Source organism: Dermochelys coriacea, chromosome 3 (genome assembly GCF_009764565.3).
Source record: "Dermochelys coriacea isolate rDerCor1 chromosome 3, rDerCor1.pri.v4, whole genome shotgun sequence".
In the NCBI taxonomy this organism is placed as follows: Eukaryota; Metazoa; Chordata; order Testudines; family Dermochelyidae; genus Dermochelys; species Dermochelys coriacea.
In genome coordinates this window covers 90,939,524-90,963,936 of record NC_050070.1, presented here as the reverse complement: position 1 = coordinate 90,963,936, position 24,413 = coordinate 90,939,524, and the positions used below count along the sequence as shown (strand labels likewise).

Sequence of the window (24,413 nt, the reverse complement as noted above, 5' to 3'; positions counted from 1 at the left end):
GCAGAATGGACCCCTCTCAGGTGGTGGTGGTGGTGTCCACAACAGCAGTGGCTGGGGTCCCTCACTCCTCCTCTCTGGGGAGTGGGCTAGCAGCCCCCCCTCCGGGGCTGCAGTTGGAGCAGTAGCAGCACCCGAGAGAGGGGGGTCCAGCAGCCAAGTAGCAGAGAATGGGGGGGCGGGTATCTGGCCTAGCCAGGGAAGCAGTTGGAGCAGCAGGGAGAGCTCAGGGCCCAGCAGCAGATAGCAGCTTCCCACCTCCCTCCAAGCTAGAAGGCTATTGGACAGCAGTGGGAGGGAGAGAGAGAGATTCGCTCCAGGCTAAACAAATCCTGGGATCAGGTTAAGTGAAATGGAAGCTTCTCCAGGTCAATTAAGACACCTGGGGCCAATTAAGAACTTTCAAGAAGGCAGGGAGAAGGCTATGTTGATTGGGACACCTGAAGCCAATGAGGGGCTGGCTGAAACTAGTTAAAAGCCTCCCAGTCAGTCAGGTGGGTGTGCATGTCAGGAGGTGTGGGAGGAAGATGTGCTGTTGGAGAGGCTGAGTAGTACACACCATATCAGGTACAAGGAAGGAGGCCCTGAGGTAACGGTGAAGTGGAGCTTGAGGAAGTGAGGACTGCTGTGGGGGAAGTAGCCCAGGGAATTGGACATGTCATGTTTTTAGAAGGTCAGCTACCATAGCTGATACTATTAGGATCATAGAATCATAGAATCATAGAATATCAGGGTTGGAAGGGACCCCAGAAGGTCATCTAGTCCAACCCCCTGCTCAAAGCAGGACCAAGTCCCAGTTAAATCATCCTAGCCAGGGCTTTGTCAAGCCTGACCTTAAAAACCTCCAAGGAAGGAGATTCTACCACCTCCCTAGGCAACGCATTCCAGTGTTTCACCACCCTCTTAGTGAAAAAGTTTTTCCTAATATCCAATCTAAACCTCCCCCATTGCAACTTGAGACCATTACTCCTCGTTCTGTCATCTGCTACCATTGAGAACAGTCTAGAGCCATCCTCTTTGAAACCCCCTTTCAGGTAGTTGAAAGCAGCTATCAAATCCCCCCTCATTCTTCTCTTCTGCAGACTAAACAATCCCAGCTCCCTCAGCCTCTCCTCGTAAGTCATGTGCTCTAGACCCCTAATCATTTTTGTTGCCCTTCGCTGTACTCTTTCCAATTTATCCACATCCTTCTTGTAGTGTGGGGCCCAAAACTGGACACAGTACTCCAGATGAGGCCTCACCAGTGTCGAATAGAGGGGAACGATCACGTCCCTCGATCTGCTCGCTATGCCCCTACTTATACATCCCAAAATGCCATTGGCCTTCTTGGCAACAAGGGCACACTGCTGACTCATATCCAGATCCCTCGGCTGGAGCCCAGAGTAGAGGGTGGGTTCGGGCTCCCCACCCACCTTTGCCCCTGATTAATCACTGGGACTGGGAGACAGAGACTATGCAAGGAAGGATAACTTCTCCTCCTCTCCCTTACTGGCTTATGATGAAAATGGCTCAGTAGACTGTGATCCTTGTCTCTAGAGAAAGAAGGGTTACGTGGAGGATCACAGTGAGCCTCTGAGGCTAGCAAAATCCACCAGGAAACGCGGGACTCATGGAAGCAAGGACAGAGCTTTATCACAACTGGTGTCAAAAGTGGGATTTTGTTCACAGCGTGGTGGAAGAAAGAGGTTTTTATTTAAAAAAAAAAGTGCACTGGGGGATTTTTTTTGTTTTGGTTTTTGTTTGTTTGCTTTATACCACAATGGAGGAGGTGGTAAGAGCTCTGGTACAAGCCACAGCAGCCCAGCAGGAGGCCACCCGGATTCAGGCAATGGCACAACAGGAATCTATGCAGCTACAGCAGGAAACCAATCAATTATTGATGAACCAGGCAACCCAAGATCATGCCCTCCTGCGAGAGGTGGTGGACCAGCTGAAGATCCTCACCACCCAGGCCCAGGGGTCCGATGGGACACGAACCCTGAGGGCCACTGGTTGTCTGCCAAAGATGACGTAAGGAGATGACGTAGAGGCATATCTCTTCTCATTCGAAAAGACTGCTTAGGGTGAGGCGTGGCCCCAGGAGCAGTGGGCCAGCATTCTTACCCCTTTTTTGTGTGGAGAGGCCCAGAAGGCCTACTTTGACTTGCCTGCCACGGATGCCACTGACTATACCAGTCTGAAGGCAAAGATCCTAGCACAATCAGGGGTAATGGCAGCAGTAAGGGCCCAGAGGTTCCATGAGTGGAAATACCAGGAGAACAAACCCCCAAGGTCCCAGCTATTCGACCTCATACACCTCGCACGGAAGTGGTTACAGCCCGAGGTGTGCAGGCCGGAGGAGCTTTTGGAGGCCCTGGTCATAGACCATTACATGCAGGGACTGCCGCCAGATCTCCACAAATGGGTAGGCCAGAACGATCCGTCCACGTACGACAAGATGATCACACTGGTAGAAAGATGGATGACAGCCAGGGAACTGACCCGACTACCCAAGGAAGGCCCCTTTCGAAGCAAGCACCCGACCCAAACCCTGGAAGGTTGGGCAGCCAAACCCCCAGGGAGTCCTAGGTGGAAGAAGGGAGGGCCGAAAACTAGCGGGGACCCCAGAAGGAAGGGATTGGCCTGAGTGGGGGGAACCCTGGGACTAAACCGCCTAACCCCCAGGATAGGGGAGTGATTAAAAGCAATTATAGATGTTATGTGAGATGAGAGATCGGATAGCCCGAGTTACGCTCATTGTACGGGAACATTTGGAGAGAGCACAGGAGACCCAACAAACGCATTATAACCACCAAGCAAAGCTTCAACAGTTCCAACCAGGGGATCGGGTGATGGGGAGTGGGGACACATAGCAGTACAGTGTCCTAGCACCGAGGAGCCTATACAATGTAACTTGAGGGATTGGGTGATCCCATGCTCCCTTATCCACCTCGCAGAGGTTGCATTAGCCCCGCATAATTACACCAGGCCAGTGAGGATAAATGGAGCAGAGACTACAGCGCTTGTGGACTCTGGGAGTGCTGTCACCCTCATATCAGATAAGCTGGTAAAAAATAGTCAGCTGCTACAAGCCAAACGCGTAGCAGTGATGTGCATGCATGGGGCTGTGAGCCATTACCCCACCATCCCAGTGGAGCTAGAGGTTCAGGGAAACCCCATTGAGGTGACCGTGGGCAAAGTTCCTAAACTCCCATATCCTGTAGTCATTGGGAGGGACTATCCAGGGTTTGATAATTTTCTCCCTCCGGAGAGGCTGGAGGGAGGTGGGGACCCTGAGGACAGCGACTCGTCACCCAGGGAATGTCAACCCCTGATGTTTGCTGAGATTTCTCAGAATCTGTTCTCAGCCCCCCCAAAAGACCTGGAAGACAAAAAAGGAGAGGAAGGCCGCGAAGGCCTTGGGAACCCGGATCCTGACCCAGGGCCAGAAGATCTCCCTACTAGGCAGATGGACGCGAGCAGCCAACAGAGAAACTTCCACCACAGAAGGTGAGCCAGAAACTGCCCCCAGCCATAACTGTGGTGAGCTGTTGGAAGAAGCAGAAACCGGCCCCTGGGAGCTTGGGCAGGTTAGTCCCGGGAGAGAGACTTTTGGGCGGGACCAGGTGGAGGATCCCAGATATGATAACACCAGGAAAGAGGTGGCCGAGGTCGATGGGATACCTGTGGATGGGAAGGTCTGGGGTCCCGGACCTTACTTTATCGTGAAGAAAGGTCTCCTGTACCATGTGGTGCAAATGCAGGAGCAAGAGGTACAACAACTTCTGGTGCCACGAAAACATCAAAAAGCCATATTGAGTCTCACCCACAGTCACCTGTTTGGAGGACACCTAGGGGTAGAGAAAACCCATGCATGGATCCTGCGGAGGTTCTTCTGGCCAGGAGTATATGAAGATGTCCGGCGATACTGCACCTCTTGTCCGGAGTGTCAGTTACATAGCCCTTGCCCGCACTTGCGGGCTCCTTTGATACCTCTTGCAATAATAGAGGTTCCTTTTGAATGGATAGCCATGGATCTGGTAGGGCCCCTAGAGAAGACAGCTCGGGGCCACCAACATGTGCTTGTTGTACTGGACTACGAAACCCGGTACCTGGAAGCTGTTCCCCTGCGCAACACAGCTTCCAAGACAATAGCTAAGGAGCTAGTACAGATCTTTGTCCAGGTTGGGCTACCAAGGAGATATTGACTGATTAAGGGACACCTTTCATGTCCAAGTTGATGAAAGATCTCTGTTCATTGCTCCATGTACAAGCCCTACGGACTTCTGTATACCACCCGCAAACAGATGGTCTTGTGGAAAGGTTCAATAGGACCCTCAAGGCCATGATCAGGAAAGTGGTGAGCCGGGATGGGAAAGATTGGAATACCCTATTGCCTTACCTCATGTTCGCCATCCCGGAGGTTCCGCAAGCCTCCACAGGTTTCTCTCCATTTGAACTACTATATGGGTGCCACCTTCAGGGCATATTGGATATAGCCAGAGAAGCCTGGGAAGAGGAGCCAAGGAAGGAAAATAGTTGAACATATACTGCAGATGAGAGATCGGATAGCCCTAGTTACGCTCATTGTACGGGAACGTTCGGAGAGAGCACAGGAGACCCAACAAACCCATTATAACCACCAAGCAAAGCTTCAACAGTTCCAGCCAGGGGATCAGGTGATGGTACTGGTGCCCACAGCAGAAAGTAAACTGTTGGCCCAGTGGCAGGGACCCTACAAAATAATCAAAGCCATGCCACCGGAAATCGGAGCAAATTTACCACATCAATCTTCTAAAACCTTGGCACGATCGAGAGACATACTTAGTCATGCAGGAGACCCTTCCCCAGGAGGATAACTTACACGAGCAAGTGAGGATATCATCCGACTTGACGCCGATCCAAAAGATCGAGGTACCCGACATGATTAATCGCAACAGAGACGTGTTCTCTACAAAACCAGGGTGGATGACTGAGACCTATCACCATATCTGCACGATCCCCGGAGCCAAGGTAACATTGAGACCCTACCGAATCCCAGCAGCCAAAAGAGAGGAAATCAAGGCCAAAGTAAAGAAAATGTTAGAATTAGGGGTTATTGAAGAATCTTAGTCAGTGGTCCAGTCCAATTGTTCTAGCACCTAAACCTGACGGTATCATGAGATTCTGTAATGACTTTCGCTGACTGAATGAAATATCCCAGTTAGATGCATACCCCATACCATGCATCGATGAACTGGTTGACCGACTGGGTAGTGCCTGATTCTTGACTACACTGGATCTGACAAAAGGGGACTGGCAGATTCCTCTGACCAAAGAAGCTAAAGAAAAGACAGCATTCTCCACCTCGGATGGGCTATTCCAGTACACCATCCTCCCTTTTGGGCTGCATGGGGCCCCAGCCACATTCCAGTGCTTCCTGGATAAGCTGCTGCGCCCCCTTACTAGTTATGCAGCTGCATACCTAAATGATATCATCATCCATACGCCAGACTGGGAAACCCACTTGGAGAAAGTTGAGGCAGTACTGCGCACCTTAAGGCGGCTGGCCTCACTGCTAATCCCGCTAAATGTGCCATAGGGCTAGCAGAGGCTAGGTACCTGGGATATATTGTGGGAAGGGGCATAGTGAAGCCCCAAAGGAATAAGCTAGAGGCAATTCAAAACTGGCCCCGGTCGACCCGAAAGAAGAAGGTCTGTGCGTTCCTAGGTGTGGTAGGCTACTACCGACGGTTTATTCCCCACTTCGCCACTAGGGCAAGTCCCCTAACAGACCTGGTGAAGGCCTGAGGTCCAGACATGGTAAAGTGGACTGACGCAGCAGCGGGGGCATTTACAGACCTTCAGACGGCCCTCTGTAATGACCCCCGTACTCATAGCCCCAGACTTTAACAGGGAATTTATTTTACAAACAGATGCTTCCGAGGTGGGGTTGGGAGCAGTTCTGTTGCAAATGGTGGGAGAAGAGGAACACCCGATCCTCTACCTAAGCAGAAAGCTTCTCCCAAGAGAACAGAAATACGCAGTAGTCAAGAGAGAATGCCTTGCTGTAAAATGGGCTATGGAGCTACTGCGTTATTACCTCTTAGGCCGGTGATTTACTCTTGTGACGGACCATGCACCCCTCCAGTGGATGCAGCGGAATAAGGAAAAGAATGCAAGGGTCACCAGGTGGTTCTTATCCCTCCAACCATTCCAGTTCCGCATACGGCACAGGGCTGGATGCCACCATGGCAACGCTGATGGTCTGTCATGAGCATACTGCCTGGCGTCCCAAGTTGCCCAACTCTATGGTGTTGAGCAGAGGTGGGGGATATGTGACGGGGCAAGGCCAGATGGCTATAGAAAAGTAGTGGGAGATAGATATATTAGCTCCAGGCTAAACAAATCCCTGGTACCAGGTTAAGTGAAATGGAAGCTGCTCCAGGTCAATTAAGACACCTGGGGCCAATTAAGAACTTTCCAGAAGGCAAGGAGAATGCTATGTTGATTGGGACACCTGAAGCCAATGAGGGGCTGGCTGAAACTAGTTAAAAGCCTCCCAGTCAGTCAGGTGGGTGTGCATGTCAGGAGGTGTGGGAGGAAGATGTGCTGTTGGAGAGGCTGAGTAGTACACACCATATCAGGTACAAGGAAGGAGGTCCTGAGGTAACGGTGAAGTGGAGCTTGAGGAAGGGAGGACTCCTGTGGGGGAAGTAGCCCAGGGAATTGTACATGTCATGTTTGTAGAAGGTCAGCTACCATAGCTGATACTATTAGGGTCCTGGGCTGGAGCCCAGAGTAGAAGGTGGGCCCGGGCCACCTTTGCCCCTGATTAATCACTGAGGCTGGGAGACAGAGACTGTGCAAGGAAGGATGACTTCTTCTCCCCTCCCTTGCTGGCTTATGATGAAAATGGCTCAGTAGACTGTGACCCTTGTCTCTAGAGAAAGAAGGGTTACGTGGAGGGTCACAGTGAGCCTCCGAGGCTAGCGAAATCTGCCAGGAAACGCGGGACCCACGGAGGCAAGGACAGAGCTTTGTCACACAGTGTAAAACTAGGTTAACACAGTGGCAAATCAGACCCAAGATCTTTGTTCCTTATTTCACGCACTGCTTCTAATCTAGCTGAAGATCATAGTTCTCATCACAATATTTTCCCCAGCAAGAACCTCATTTCCCTTTCTCTCCCCAGTTCCTGTCTTACTCTCCTGGGTTGCTAGGTAAGGTGAGCTCATTTGAACAACGTGTGTTATATCACAGATAAATCCAAAGTTGCAAATCTAGTAATAAAGAATGTAGGTCATTTCTATAAGCTAGGGGACTGTATCCTGGAAATCTGTTACTCTGAAAAGGACTTGGGGGTCATGGCAGATAACCAGTTGAACATAAGCTTCTACTGCAAGGTCCAGTCTTTCCTGCTCCAATGACTCTTTAATTATTTATCCACAGTTAACAGCTTCAACAGGAGAGACTGATGGAGCCCCACATCAAAATATCTCATAGCCCAATGGTTAGGGATGGTTGCAGATCCTTGTTCAAAGCCCTGTTCCTCCTGAGGCAGAGAGGGGACTTGAACAGGGGTCTTCCACATTCCAAGTGAGTACCCTAACCACTGGGCTAAAAGTTATGAGATGGATTCTCCCCGTCCCGGCTGTTTTGTGTGAACTCTCCTGAAGGGCCCAATCCGGTAGGTGTGCTCAGAGGGTGCCTACTGGATTGGGCCCCACATACAATTTATGTGGCCGAACGCCTTTTGTCCCCTTGAATCACTTAAACAGTGATGATAAGGTGCATAGCAGGAAAGCATATATTTCGCAAAAGTTGTCTAGCCTTAGTAATTTTGCATATCATTACAGCACTCAGGAATTCTGTTTTAGCTGGATGTGGTGGTGGACAGTCTTGTGTCTGTGGATGTGTGTGGGCAAGCAAAAGGTGAATTGTGGATTAATGATGTACAAGTTAGGAAAATTGCCCTCTGATTTTCATTTCTGTCTTCTAGCTTGATTTTAAAATTGTCTTTTTAATTGTCAGTTAAGGAAAAAGTGAAATGGCTCTTTCTAGCCAGAAACCAATCTCTAAGAAAGAGATCCATGGAATCTTTCTTGGAAGTTGCACAATGCCTTCAGAATGACATCATACACCAAAATATTACAGGTCAGTTCTCTCTCTTTCTCTTTCCACCATAGGTACTGATACAGCTCCCACTACTGCATTATGCAAGTGCCTCCCAAACACCAGTGTGAGGTAGGAAGGTTGTCTGAGCCAAAGTGCAGAGTTATCAAAAGAGCCTATCAAAAGTGACTTGGGCACTTAGGAGCAGAAGTCTCATTGCAAATCAGTAGAATGAAATCCAAACTCACTTGAGTGCTTTTGAAAATGTTATCTTTGGGAGATTAAGTGGTTTTCCGAAGGTCACCCAAGAGATCTTTGGTGGAACCTTGAACTGAAGTAAGATCTCTTGAATCCAAGTCTTATGACTTATAACTACAAGACCATCACTCCTCCATGCAGCTGCAGTCTCCCCTTTGTAGCAACATGGGTGATCTCAAACTCTTACCGGTTTCACCCAGACATTTGAAATGATTTTAGATACCAATCGTATGTATTGAAGGAGTTCAAGAGGCACCAGGAATCTGTTGAATGAAACTGTGGAAAGAGAGGCAAAAAAGAAATCTGGTGGGTGAGATATACTGCAATGTGGAGGGAGGTTTGCTATGGGTGGCAGGCTTGTTAGGCAGTGGAGGGACTCAGTGAAGAAGGAGGAACCAGGAGAGAGAGAAATCTCACAATGGTCAGGTGTAGGTACAGCTCAACAGCTGAAGATGTTGTGCCATTGCAAATGAAATATCTGAACTTTCTGATGTTCACTGAGCCATAACCAGAAAGGAAGACAGTAGAAGGGAGTGTGCTCTCAGGGATATTGACATATTGGGCCAGTTTCACTCCTGGTTTATTCTGATTTCTGGCAGAAGAATATCCTTTAGGGGTGTGTGTAGATAGAGGGAGAGAAAAATGGCAACAGCCTCCCCTGACTTGGTGGAATGAATGAGGGGGCCTGCACCACCTAGAAATGGTCAGCACTGCTGGGGAAAGAATGTGGCCAGGAGAGCTGGAGAATGTGCTGATTCAGCCCCTCCTGCCTCAGCAGTATATGGCTAAGTTGTCGTCACTGCAGGTTAACCAGCAGCTAAGCAATCATGAGTTAGTCCGTCCACGGTAGCATAACTGTTTAGAGTGGAGCCATATTGTTTATAGCTGCATGCTGCTGTAACACCCGTGTCCACTGGTGCTTTGTCTGGACATGAGACATAAGACAGGTATCTGGGCTCCTATCCTAACAAGGGTGCCAACAGGGCTCCTTGGGATGCTGTCCAGCAGAAGTGAAAGCTGCCTCAGGCTGCAGTAATCTCACATCACATGGTGGTGGTGCAAAGACTGGTAGTTCTCTCTCAGGGGATGAACCCCCACCTTGGAGCAGAGTGAATTGTGCTTTGTGTGGTGAGATGCAAATTGTGTCTTCGGGCCCCAGGTAGGGTGAATTGGTGTCGATTGGGCTGTCTACCCACTAATTTGTCTTTCTAGCTAATCTGTTCATTGATTTTCTGCAGTGCCCACTGTAGTATCAGTTCTAAGGGCCGTTGTGTACAATTGTGCCACTTTCAAGGATTGTAGGAACTATTGTATAGTATGGGAATAAAAACTAGAAATAGGGGAGAGAAATGTTAATATTTTTTCAGGTCATGTAAAGTTTCAGATTGAGAGCTGCTCACCGCATTCTATGACATTATTTTTAAAAAGTAATGAAAAATCTAAATGTGTTTTTCATATTAACCGTGTGTGTTGTTTTGCTGTTTCTAGGGATTTCTGTGAATATTTACCAGCAGGTTGTCTATTTCTCGGAGGGAAATTCTATCTGGGTGAAAGGAGGTGCCAACATGTCTGATATGTCTGACTTAAAGCTCTTTTATGCAGGCCCAAGGAAAATTACATCAATCTCAGTAGATTGGCTTTACCAGCGGATGTACTTTGTCATGAAAGAAAAGGTTGGGCTCCGGAGCTTAATTATTTTCTTAATACTTATGAACTACAAATGTGTGCCCTATTTTATATATAGCAATAAAGAGCTCAGGGATTATGGTAGGGATGTATGGCATACGGTTGACTATTATAATGTTTTTATTTTTAATGTGATCATTTTTTTTGTCAAAGAAATAGAACAAAATAGTAATATCTGCCTCTACTGGGGTCTATAGGCATCTCAGGTCACGTTAAAAGTAAACTGACATCTTAGAATTCCAGCTTCTTAGCTAATTTTTATCCTCTTGAAAGAAAAAGTCATGTAATTTCTGACACTGACTCCACTCATGGCTCATGCCTTCGGTGGCAAGTCATTTAATCTTTAGATCTCAGTTCCTCATCTGTACAGTGCTTTCTTACAGTACCTTGCAGGGGTGTTGTGAGAAGTAGTTAGTTAACAATTAGAATGAAAGTGATACGAGAGATTTAAGTGCTCAATATTTTCTGGTGATGATGAAGGTGATGCAGGATCACAGCTGTTTTGTCCTGAGAGAAAAAATAGATGGCAGCCCTGCATTTAATTCGTCAGTCTTGAAACTTTAATGCCTTTAGTGGTGAGGTCTTGGTTGGATCCTTTGCTCCTCTTACGCATATGAGACAAAGGGTGAGAAAGCTGCCATAAACAGGGATTCCTTTGGCCAGTGCCATGCCACTCCACTCTCCACTTATTGCCCAGGGTGCTTATAGGTACAGGATGAGATGTGACCAGAGATGTCTGCACTCTGGTAGCCCTAGGTTAAAACAATGGCTGTAGGAGTCCATTGCAGCTAAGGTAAGTTAAAAAAATTATGAGGACAAACTGGTCCCAGGCTGCTCACAGGATCAGCACAAAGGTAGTTGTAAACCACCTCTTCCCCACCCCTGTCAGGTCCTGCTCAAAGCATAGCTTGGCTGGACTCCAAAATCTGGTCCTTCATTTTCCTCCAGCTTGGAGACAGCAAGGTAAGTGCACAGCGAATGGACAGTTCCTTCATGGTAAGCATTAACGGATGCATTCAGGCTTGGCACAGTGAGCAAGCCTTGTAATTGAATGACTGGAAATGCAGGTGCTTGGAAGTGCCTTAGGTTAGTGTCTGTCTCTGTGGTTCCCTATCGGATGCTGAGGTCATGTTGCTGCTCATCAGTAATCATCCTACTGATACACAAGAGCTTTTCTCTTTATTCTGATTCCCTAGGTATGTGTCTGTAATTTAGAGAACTGCACTGTAGCTGAAGATATCACTTCTCCTTCCATTACCTCCCCTAAGAAAATTGTAGCTGATCCATATAATGGGTAAGTTTTTTTTCTCCTTTGATGACTTGGCGTCAGATGTGCTGTTGATCTTTTCAGCAATCGTCTTCACTTGGTTAGCTATCCAGTTACTAACCTCTTCAGAAACCGTCTCCCCACCGCCCCCCGCCCCAGTTGTACAGACTGCCAAACTTGCTCCTCTGTTATTCTTCAGCATGCTCACTCCTCACCATGTTTGATTTGTTTCAGTCAGGGTATAAGTCTTTCCAATGTGTGAAGTGTTTGGAGGCATTGTATTTTTTTAAAGACATTGAATTCTTTATCAAAACAATTGTTTGAATTTTAAATGTCTGTGTCTAACATTGGAGCTATTATTTGAGTGCTCTTTTCATTATTCTTATCATTATTATTTGTATAACTGTTATCACTTAGGAGCTCTAGTTGTGGATCAGGATCCCATTGTGCTAGGCACTGTACAACCACAACAAAAGACAGTCCTGTCCCAATGGGCTTATAATTTAAGTATAAGACAAGAGACAATAGATGGTTACCAACAGAAGTGGGTGGGAGCACAAGGAAACAAGAAGGCAATATTGATCAGCATGATAGGCTCAGCACACCAGCTTGACTGTTGTCAGGTTTTACTAAGTTTTTCTTATATAAATCATGGGCCAGACCTTCAGCCAGTGTAAATCAATGTAGTTTTATTTTATATTGGCTGAGAATTGGTTTTCCTGTATTTAATTCTCATAGGATATAAATAAATATGAACCAAAATAATTTCCCTATATTTTTTTAGAAGGACAGGTGTGTCTCTGAGCCAATAGACCACTAAAATATCAGTGACTCATCTACACTGTGTTCTATGGTGTAACTACTATGGGCTGTTTTGTTCCATTGTTAGGTATATCTTTTATCTGCTGGAGGATGGAATTTACAGGGCAAACCTCCCAGTCTATCCTGGTCAGGTCCCTGAAGCTTTGCCAATTGTGAGAATCGACTCTCTGAAAGACTTTGTGATAAACTTCGAGTCCAAAAGACTAATTTACTTCAACAAAATCAATCAATCCTTTGTGTCTGGTTTTCTGGATGGCTCAGAATTTAACATCCTGCGACCTCAAGTTTCATTTAGAGACATAGAGAGCTTTGTTTATGAGAACAATACTTTCGTTGTCACAGACGGCAGGGCAGTTTTCCGGGAGGAGTTGTCTCCAACTGGGATCAAAGCCTTTAATGAATTTGTGGTGGATTGCGATTTTACGCAGGCCGATTATTTTGGATACAACAACTTGCTTTCTTATGGCGTGGCAATGCAGCCTTATCCTTTGCCAACTCATCCCCAGCTTGTCACAGTGCTGTTTGGATCAGACCAAGCTGTGGTCTGTTGGAGACCACCTGAACCTACTATTGGAACCAGTAAGTTCAATTACTCCATCCTACAGGTTGAGTCAAGTGTACTTAATGGAAAGATCTTCCTGATTTTCCATTCCCTAACACTGGTGTAAATCAGAAGTGACTCTACAGAAATCTGTGGAGTTACATCAATATGAAACAGGTGCGAGAGAAAAACCGGGCCCAATAATTTATGATAAAGCTGCCAAAATTTTAAGCAAAGATTTGCTGATAAAATAAAGAACACACCTGGCCAAATTAATGGAGGCTTACTTGAGTGAGTCACTCACAGTCTTTCTGTCTTGTAGCCTTTTTTAAATCCTGCATCTTAAATCATGGGGTGTAATGACTGCAGTGTTGACTGCTGCTATCACAGTACTATCACACATCTACGGAGAGTCACACATGGTGGCTGCTGGCTGGCAAAGTCTGCTATCAGCTCTCCCACACATGCAAGTGTGTTTGTACCGTGGTGCGAGAAGCACAGCTGGTGCTGTGGAGACTGCCTGTCACTCCCGGTTAGGTTGTTGGGAAGGGCCTGATGTTCTACCATGGCACCAGGGACTAAAACTGTACTAGTTTTTAATTTTCTCCCTGGCCGATATCTCTGATATTGGGAGCTTTGAAATGGGTCTCTAAAACTGCAGTTTTCTTGGCTTCTGTTGAAGTAGTTTCTTGTCCAATAATGTGATTGTCTGCACTGTTCAGGTCCTTCCGCCTGGCAGAACTGGATTTACACTGTGAAGGTATCAGCCCAACATGGTGCTGATGAGGATCAGGTTGTCTCCAGTATCAGTGACACTAGGTTTACAGTGAAAGGGCTGACCTACTCCACAACATACGAGGTCTCAGTGAGAGCTCTATCTCCTGCTGGAGAAGGACCCTGGACAGAGTCTTTTAGGGGCACCACCCTAAAAGAAGGTAAGAACTATTTCACTGAGCAGTAAGGAGAAACTTGTCCTGTGCATGCTCTCCACCAGGGGTTCAATCCTCTGCTGTGCCTACTCTCCACATAGTACTTCCTTTGAAGTGACACGAGCAGCTGGGACCTCCTTTAAAGTGCTTGGGGACCAATGCAAAGGGTGGCATCTGAAGACCACCAGTGGCAGGTGGCTGAGCATGGGCGCACCGTCAGAAACAGTTGAGTATCCCCGTCACCAAGTAATGAATGGGAGTGAGTGGCTTGCTGGGGAAATGCGAAAGGCCCTCAGCAAGCATGTGTAGAATGGCTATAACATGTACACTGTTGAAATATTTATTTAAACATAGCTTAGGTAGAATAACACATGTGGAGAGGAAAGGAGGGGCTCCTGGTTAAGAGTGAGGCTCAGGAGGTCTGGGATCAGTTCCTGGCTTCACCACAGATTTTGGGTTTTGGGCAAGGCACTTAATCTCTCTGTGCCTCCATTCCCCATCTAAAAATGGGTGTCACATACTTCTTTTTTCTCAGTCTTTGTCTCTCTTGTGTATTGAGATTTACTGTTCCTAGGGGCAGAGGCTGGTTCTTACTATGTTTTTGTACAGCCCTTAGCACAATGTGCCTCTGATACTGGTTGCTGGAACAGGAGTAATGCATAGTTACAACTTTTTCATTGTTTCTCAGTTGAAGAAGAACCTTATATCTTGGCTGTGGGGGATGACGGACTTTGGAAGCAGCCGTTGGATAGTTTGGGGCCAGGAGTATTCTTCTCTCCTAATATAAGAAATGTCTCAGGTAAATACTGTCCAGGCTGAGTGTTCCTTTAGTGGACCTCTCTGCATTGATCAGAGCTCTCGACAGTGTATGAAAGGGATGGAAAGACGAGAACTTTCATCACATCTGACTAGACTTGAATGTGCAGTGAAACAATTTGAACTGAACTGAGTCTTGAGGCAGAAACTCCTTGCACTCCCTGGGCCAAATTCATCCCTGGTGAAATGCCATGAATATGAGTTACACTAGGGTTGAATTAAGCTCTACAGCTGTGTAACCCCAGTGTTACAAAGTAATGCAGTGGTACTGTAATCAGTGGGGCTGCACTCATGAAAACGAGGTCAGTGTAGTAAGGTAATTGCTGTACGTAAAACAGATCATATGACAATCTCGCTATCAATTGAGTTTTAGAGCTGAGCTGTATCAATCTTTGTACATTGTTCCTGCATTTGTAGCAGGTTTGACCGGTTTCAATCTTGAGGTATACACAATGCCATAAGTGTAGACGGATGACAGACACTGCACGAGCCCTAGCATGGGTATAAATAGCAGTGAGGCACAGCTTGAGTGAGTAAAGACACACCTGTACCTCAGGGTATATACCTTACACAGCTCTCTACCCAAGCAGTGCCTTCCCCATCGACACTGCTATTTTCAGCAGTGTAATGTCCTGCTGCCTACCCACTGCCAAAGCCTTTCCACGCCACAATGGAAGGCTCCGGCAGCAGAGAAAGGCTCTGGCAGGAGGGAGACAGTGCGGAAAGGCTCTGGTAGCTCTCTGCTGCCAGACTTTTCCCCACTGCGTCCCCCTGCCAGAGCCTTTCGCTGCCACATGTAGCTACACACCACACTGTGGATACAGCCTGCCTTTTACAGTGGCATATAGAAACAGGTATCTTGCATGCTGCCACTAATGTAGACAAGGTCTTGGTTGGTTGGATATTTTTAATTGTTCTTGAAAAATTGTAGTTTTATTGACGTATTTGAGAAATAGCTGCTAGTATCCTTTTTCTTGCTTCAAGATATGGACTGGTATAATGACACTCTCTACTGGAGCAACTCAACAGGGGAAGTTCATATGTGGTCACTGACTAGAAGAGCTGGTGCCATTGTGAAGTTTCATATATCTGACATCAGAAAAGCAAGGATATTGGCCTTTGATTGGTTGGGTCAGTATTTGTACTGGGCTGGCAAAGCAAATACGGTATGTAAGAGATAAACTAAAGTAATGAATAACAAAGATCATTCAGTAATATTTGGGAAGGTGTTTATTACCTCCTATAACTTGAGTTGCTATTGAGCCTTTACTTTTATAGTAGATCAACTTGTAGCAATTACATCTTTCTTTCCATTGAGATATTTCCCTTTCCAGTTATGAAAGGGCTTGAGGTGAAATGTAATTATTAATTAAAGCCAGGTTACTGAACTGCAGGTGCAAAATATACAAATAAAATATTCTGACAATAGTTTCATAATCTTAGTGCTCAGCTAAAGATTGCCAACTGAATCTCAGTTCATGAAGAGATGTACATTTATATTTATCCTCGTATTAGATCCTTGTGTAGCAAATTTTAGGTGTTTTGTTAAATATAGGGGTGGATTTTCAGAAGTCATCTCTGATGTAGTACTTTGATATTTTGTGTCCAAAACCTGTAAATGCACTCTATGCACCCACAAATCAGTTGCTTAGGCATTTCAGTTGTATAAAATAGGTCTGCATTAAAAATGTAGTGCTAAGTTATGCAGTGCTATAAAATTGTACCTGTAATTACTTGAGTGCAAAGTTAGAGGCCCTTCTGAAAATGAGAACCAAAGGGTTAGATTACCCACTACCTTGCATCCTAATTTACAGCTGTGCTTAGTGAGTGCAAACTGGATGTGAACTCTTATCCACTCAGAAGGCTGGTGAAACAAGGAATGATAAAAGGGATTAGAAGTTTTAGTTTTTTATTTTGTCACTTAATAGCAGATCCTAAATACTAATTTTGCATAATTCTTTATGTGACACTTTTAAACACATGAGACTGAAATCAATAGCTGTGAAATAGTCACATACATGTATTCAGATGCCTGTGGCTGATAAATAATGTGTGAGGTGTTACACTATTTTCTACCTCCCCTTCCCCCAGATCTACAGAAAATCACTGCTGGTAGGACACACAGATGTTGTGGTGCATGTTGTATTCCTGGTGAAGGATCTTGTGGTTGATGCAATCAATGGCTATCTGTACTGGGCTACAACTTACTCAGTGGAAAGCACCAGACTGAATGGAGAGCACTACTTTATATTACAAGAGCAGCCACAGTTTTCTGGTAAACAGGTGACTGATCTTTTAAAAGGAGTGTTTTAGTGTCTAGCTGCATGGGATACAGTCAGTATTAGTGCTTGTCACATCAAATATAGCAATATGGCTTTCATTTGTTAGTTGGTGTAACTTGTACTTGCACAGTAATGGTTAATTCATACAATTATTACTTTATTGAGTAATCATCATGGAGGTACAAGTTTGAATAACTGTATTTAACAATATTTGTGTTAACTGAGTTTTAAATTTCAGTGGCTGCCAATAGAAAGTGATTTACCTACTGCTATCACGTAGAATGTGTGCTATTTTGCATTTTGACAGAGCTGTGTATCTCAAAATAGCCTTGTACAGCAGCAACTGTTGTCAACTATTGACATTTTAATAATGACCACTGTAGATCCTGAAGATCCTCAACTGGTGTAAATCACCTTGGCTCCATTGAAATCCTGGCCCTGAGTGTTTAAAATGACATTTAGAGCAAAATATTGTATTACTTGTTTCCTGCTAGTCATTTTGCCATCTCTACCCACATTGTATCCACTGTTTGGCTTTTGTGTCACAACCGGGAACTAGGCTATCACTCACATGAATTTTACCTGTCTGTAAGCAAGAAGATGGACAACGTGGTCTCCAAAGTTTCCCCTTTGTTCCCAAAATAGAATTACTCTAGTGGTCGGTTTTGACTCTTGCAAACAAATTAGTCTTATCATAGAAAATTGTTACCTAAAAAGTAGATGAAGATCCCGATTCTCCATTGCATCAAGACAGCTTTCTGCCATTTCCCCAGTAGATGTATCCAGCCATTTGAGGATTCCTTTTGCTTGAAGGGATTGTCAGTTGATACGGAGCCACAGTAGCCATTTCTGTGTCACCTGATCTCTCAGCACTGAGGTAGCTGGGGGAAAGGCATTGTGACCCTATGCCCTGGGAAAACCCTATCTGTAGGAATGGATCCTGGGGGACACTGGCAGTCAGTGCAGCCAGAGAACTGGCCCATGCTTGGTAGCCCCAAGATTAGGGGAGTGCAAATTTGGCTCAAAGCTACCTTTCCAACCTCGTTCTCAGCTGCATTGGGCACTTTTCAGGAGCAGCCGAGGATATGGGGCAAATCTTTAAATGCACTGTTTTTCCCTATGAAAAGGCTTTGTGAACTAGCAGTCACATTTATGTCCAGCACCATGAATATTCATCAGCACTTGGCTGAAAGCTGTCTTCTTTCATGACGTGTGCTGAATCACTCTCTTGGGAAAAAGTCCCTCTTCTCAGAGCTTGGATTAGTCATAGCCAAATTATCATTGAAGAGTTCAAGAATACCAAAAAAAGGCAACCTGCTGTAGCATACATCTTAAATGTTTTCTTTAAAATGCATCCCTTCCTGATACAGCTTTTTCCTTAGGATTATACAAGATGTGCTCCCATTTTACACAGATACTGCTCATTATCAGAGATCCTTTTTGAACTCCAGATGTTTCCAAATCCACTGACTTTTTCCTGCTACCTTCACCACAGTTCCTGGAATCCTTAAACTTTTAAAAGTATTTTTCTTCTCCATAGAGAGAACCACTAACCATCAAGGTTTCTAGAATGTAAAACATAAATACTGAGCAGAATGGGTTTATCCTTTTAAAGGTGACTAGCAATTCAAAAGGTCAGTTAATCGTATAGGGCTTTTTTGTTACATCCACTCTGTGTGAGAGGTCTCAGCTAGTACATCGAATGGCAAATTCTAATAGTAAAACAACCATATTATAATCCTAAATACTGAAGAATTACAAAGTTTTTGCCACACCGAAAAATATTTCCATGGTGCAAGGGATCAGTGGTCCATCCAGTCACCTGCCTTACACCCCACCTTGGATGCTGGCCAGTGCTGACTTCTTCACTGGAAGATGTCAATTTCCCATGCCTAACTGTATCAGATTTCTCCCTGGTGATCAGCTTCTGCTCTAATGCATAAGGATTGATAATTTCTACATTAAAAATAATCTTTTCCGTTTGTTCTGCCCTTATCATCCATTTCTTTGAATCGTTGCAATAGCTCCCCACATCCACTTCAAGCTTCTCATCCTTAACTTCAAGGCCTTTGCCACAACTCTGCAGCTGCCTGCTTAGTTGTTGTTGTCATGTCACTCCGGTCACCATTTCTGTGATTGGGGCCTTTGGGTGTTACTGCAATGCAAACAATATAATAGCCAATAAGAATTATTATTGTCCTCTAGCTATTGTAACTGCAGATGGTAAATTTAGTTCTATGAATAACTAATTCTTTGCTGAAATGTACTAAGCTTTTTTAAAAACAAAATTAATAGACTATTAAATAGGCCATTGCAAGATCTTCAACAATCCATAACTATTCACCTTTTGGGCTTTAAACCTGAGTCTTGGAGTACCTCTCTGATTTGGTATTTCACTGTGCAGGGCTGAGACGGCTAACTATTTTATCCAAAACTTAGCACTTAGGTAACACTTTGTAAGCCAGACCCTCAAGTAGTGTATTTTGGCATAGCACCATTGACTTCTGACTTATACAGGCTGTGAGGATCTGGCTCAGTATGTTCAAAATGCCATATAAACATTGGTTAGTTAATCTTTACAATATGCTTGTGAGGTCAGTAAATTATAAAGGAGCAGCAAAGCATGCTGCATGCAGTGTGTGCCAGAACCCTGTTGAGTACTGCCTCATGACATATGGTAAATCAAAGGTTATTTCAAGAGGCTAAATTTATGTTGCATCTTATGATATAGGGTTACATTGCAGGATAACAACTATACATCATGTTCAGAGATTAATGTCTGTCACACCATGGAAAAAATCTGTCTATTTTTGTAGTACATGGAAGGGGAGGTGTTAAATTACTGCATGACCCCTGAATATGAATAGTACACATTTTTCTTTACTTTAATGTAAGTATTAATGGAGGGAGATGGACAAGCCTGAATTGGTGGAAGAAGGTAGTAGTGGTAAAGAGAAGGAGAGGGGAAAAGAGGAGCCCAAAATGGCTAAAGAACATAGATGTGGGACTGGGGTGCTCATGAGAGACAGGAAGACAAAATTTGATGTAGAACATGTCAGTGAGAGCAGGTAAAAGAAATAACGTATATAATCCTAATCTGACTACACACACTCTCTCATACCAAAAGTAGTTTTTACAAAGGAAACCTACCTGAGCAATAATTCAAACCTTGATTTTCTGACATGTAATATCAACAGGAGTGTGATGGGAATTGCATATGGGCCAACAGAGATCCGAGTACGTGATACATTTGTTTTTCTCTCCCTAATGCCAACATCTTTTGTATCTGATTAGTGAAGAGTAAAAGAATGGACGCTCCATTCACATCCATAATTAAATCTTAACTTTAAAAAATGAGATAGATCTATTACTTGACAAGAGAGTAGAGGTTGGGAAATGTTGAGGCAAAATTTCAGAGTGATGTCAACCTATCTCTAATTTTGCACTTGCAATTTTGTACCTGTAATAACTGGCAGGCACAATTAGCTGAGGGTTCATATGATAGAATTCAGCTACCTAATTTGTGGATGCAAATCTTATTTTCACTCACAAACCAGGTCAGTAGATTCTTATTTCTATCGTTTGTGCATACAGTATACAGTGCACACACTGTTGACTGCAGGTATGAAATTATATGATTTGTTTGGAACATTTGGTCTAATTTAAAAAAAAAACAACTTATTTTTCTGCCGTGTAGATGAGAGTAGGGATAAGGGCCAAGAAGAGTCCTCTAATGTTTTTTCAGGTTACTACTATATAAAAATGATGGCATTCTGTTCTAACTGAAAGTTAGCTATTTTGAATGTGAACCTTACTTAAACATTTTTCAACTAATTAGCATATCACTTTCCATAAATAATGAGATCAGACGCTGTACAAGATGCCCTTCTTTTGATTGCCCGGAAGTGATATAGCCTACGTAAAATCAAATTGTAAAAACGCAATCAGAGACTGTGAAATATTACTCTAAAGAGTAATACTGCTTTTCAGATTGGAAACCAACAAACTGTTTTGGACAGAGGACATTAAAATGCTGGAGGTGTGTATGCAACCTTAGGTATGGACAGTTCACTAATTAACTGATATACTGCTACAGTAATATCTGAGGTCCTCAGGTGCTACAGGGATGAGCAACATAGCAGATGTGTATAAATATAATTAAACACTTTATATAAAATCCTCAGCTGCTGTGAATTGGTGTCACTCTGCTGACTTCAATAGAATGATACTGATTTACTGATTTACACTAGCTTATTGTTTATTGTTATCCCTTTTTATATTATGTCTAATTTGGACTGAAAAATCATTGTGATAGAGACTTGTCATTTTTGTTTTCTGGTAAAGAGCCATTCTCTTCGTGGTGCTGTATAATATAAACAACAATGATGCAACATATCTTTCAGAATTGAAGGGATTTTTTCCATGATGTATTCATTTTGTTTACTTTGCTATTTGGATTTTTCTATCTTGTAGGTAGTTGCTCTAACCTTGGATTTCAGTGACAGCTTCCTCTACTGGCTTGTGCAAGACAGCCTGTGCCTAAATCTGTACAGAGTATCACTTTGTGGAGAGAGGTAAGGGTATCTGTGTGTGTCTCTCTCTCTCTCAAATACATTGAGCAATCAGAATTTCAGTGCATCCTTTCTTCTGTGTTTCTGCTTTTTAGACTGTAACTGCCTCTAGGCAGGAACTCTTTATTTTTTGTGTATTGTACTATGCTGAACACATTGTTTGTGCTAAACAAATAATGAACAGGAAGAATTGATGGTCACCTGTAGCTAATGGATAACTCTTGAGTTGTGTTACCAGGAAGTTATTCATATTTTTCATAGTGATAGAAACAGCATGGATATGGACACTTAATTCAGTTGAGGTCATACTCATTTTCACGTTGGACTTGTAACATTAGAAAATAAGTTGTTACAGTTTTCCATATTATCTTGAATCTGGATCATTTTAAAAACCTGACATTTCTCAGATATCAAGGGCAGCAACTAATACTCCTTGCCCTTGCCCTGGAATCTGCCCTCCTTACTCACATGAGCAACCAGTGGTCATATGGTAGTCCCTTTGACCCTCGTGAATATGAAATGGCTGCATTATTCACAAATGGCAAAGCCACAAGTGAATTCCATGGGTTATGTCAGATGAGTGTCGGTCAGCCCTTTATATCACTTTATCATGCATTCTGCATGTGCCGTGTATGCACAGGAGAACTACTTACAAAGGTTTTAAATTATATTCATTTCATATGTAAAGCTTCTCTTAGTTACTGCAAGTCCAACTGTACAGGATTCAGAATGAACCTCTACAGATTTCAAGTGGAGTCTTATGCTGTAGCTAATCTATGAGCTAGGGGTGCAATCTCCTGGATAGTCTATGCATATTCGTGCTAGCTTTCATTGAGCTAGTGCAAGTATAAATACCAGTGTGGCTGGGGCAGCACTGGTAGTGGCAGTGGGAGGCATGGCTGAACCGTGCCAAGTACAAACCCACCTGAAACCAGCGGGTAAGTACTTGCCACAGCTCAGCTGTGCTTCGGCTGCCCCTATCAGTGCTACTGCGGCCACACTGGTATTTATACCTGCACTAGCTCAATGACCGTTAGCACAAGTACAGGCACATAAGCAGGAGAATCACAACCCGAGCTTGTACTGTAGACACAGCCCTATATGCAATCAACTGAATTTTAAGATTGATCCCAGACTCACTGGTGGCCAGTGCACTGTGAACACTAACAATCAAAATACATTCATTAGATTTAGTGTGAGGGGCTGTACTTGCAACTCAGTTGTGAACCAACTGCAAGGCATAAATCATCTTCTTTGGCATTCCAGAGCAGAGAGAGTAGGAGTAATAAATCTTAATGGACCAAACAGCATGTCTGAGCCTTTCAAATCTCTTTTGGATAGCATATGTCAAAGCTGAAAGATATTTCTAAGATGGTAAAATGATGTGTTGGTAATATATCTAATCTGTTTCCCAGAAGATAAAATGGGATCAGAAAATACCTATAAGATTTGACATAGAAGTAGCATGATCGATCAAATCACCATTAATACAGCTGGAAAAAAGTTTAATAGATTTTAATAAATAAGAGCAGATTACCGTGAAAACAATCAGGCAAATTCAGCTTTGGGGTCTGATCCTGTTGCCTTTGAAGCCAATGGCGTGTTTTCCATTCATTTCAGTGGGAGCAGAATTGGGCTCCTAATGTGAGCTGGAAGTCCATTGTGTCACTGGAACTGTGAGGGAAGGGAGACCAATTTTCAAAATGTTCAGTTCTGCATTTAAGTTCTAAAATGAGCATAGATAGGTACTGATTGATGCACCATCTGGTGGGACCGAGCTTCTGAATTGGGCTCCCAAGTTTGGAGACTGGGCATAGAGTTGCATTTCTCATATGGAAGTAATGTGGCAGTGCATTGGAGATTTTCCAGCAAATTATTTGTGTGGCTGCTGATTGGCTGGGTGCGGATTGCCTGTGAGTTATTTATACTTTTTAGGACTAGGTGAACTTTATTACATCAGCAAGAAAATGAAGAAGAAATTAGTGTCTATGCTAATAAGAGCCTTTCCCAGAGGGCTGAACAAGGTTGATGAGGGACATTTATATCAAGTCTCCATTACCATTGGCCCTAACCCATGTAATGGATATGAAACTGTCTGTGTGACAGAGGAGGTTTGTACATATCTTTGCAGAAAGCCATGTCTTGTTTGTCCTGAATGGATCATGGTATCTTTAATATTTGTTTTCTCTGCTAGGAGCAGGAGAAAGGAAGGGTTGGGAAACTGACCACTCTGTTGTGGCACCAAAAGCCAGGCCTAGTTTAGCAACTTTAGTTAAGTTTTCACTGCTCTTACCCTCTCTCATATTTGTTTGTGGATAACATCATCATCCTGGAGTCATCATGGCCTTCATCTGGGAGGGGAGCCTGCAGTTGGGTTTGAGGAGAATGCAGCATCTTTTGTGCCATGCCTGATGTTAGAGTGGACTTCTTCTAGCTAGTGGAGACATCATCCCTTGGCTGGGCTCACTGAGTGGGCATCTGGACTGGTACTTTTGTATGCTCTGTTGGCAGCAATTATACCAAGTGGGCGAATGGAAGAACCCCTTCGGCCAGCCTATAGAACAGGGGTGGACAACCTTTTTGGCCTGAGGGCCACATCTGGGTATGGAAATTGTATGGCGGGACATGAATACTCATGAAATGGGGGTCTGGAGTGTGGAAGGGGGAGAGGTCATTTGAAGTCACTGTCTGTATATCTTACAAGGCCATCGGGGAATTCCAGTGGAGTGCAAAGGCTGCAGTGCAGAAAATTAAAGAGAGAGAGAAGGACAAAAAAGGTCATCTCTGGACAATGGCACACTAATCTAGAGGCTCCTGTCAATCAAAGTGGGAGAATCATTTTCAGTTATACAGAAAAACAGGGATATCTTTAATAAATTATAACATACTGTCTCCTTTTGAATAAATTATAATATTTTAGCATAAACGTTTACTTCATTTTAAAGGTGTCTTCTTATAAGAAATGAAGACACAAAGTATTGTGTTTGGTGTTCCAGTGGTGCATCAGACTCAGGAATGTTCAGTGGAGGGGAGGGGCAGGAACTGAAAGAAAACCTTTTTATTTGTTCTTATTATTTCTGTAGGGGGAAGGAGAACTTGAATGATAAAGTTTAAGCTATCAAAGTTTATTGCATAGATCCTTTTTTCCTTACAAAGCAAGTTGTGGCTTAG

At 44.1% G+C, this 24,413-nt stretch overlaps 1 protein-coding gene across 1 annotated transcript in view; it reads left to right on the top strand.

Annotated features, from left to right (window-relative positions):
- Positions 1-24,413, top strand: part of ROS1 (ROS proto-oncogene 1, receptor tyrosine kinase) — a 94,842-nt gene that overhangs the window by 15,265 nt on the left and 55,164 nt on the right. The window contains 9 exon segments of the mRNA XM_038395198.2: positions 7,990-8,112; positions 9,817-10,001; positions 11,211-11,308; positions 12,171-12,682; positions 13,367-13,579; positions 14,262-14,372; positions 15,374-15,555; positions 16,481-16,672; positions 21,145-21,245. Coding sequence (XP_038251126.1) covers positions 7,990-8,112; positions 9,817-10,001; positions 11,211-11,308; positions 12,171-12,682; positions 13,367-13,579; positions 14,262-14,372; positions 15,374-15,555; positions 16,481-16,672; positions 21,145-21,245 — 1,717 coding nt within the window.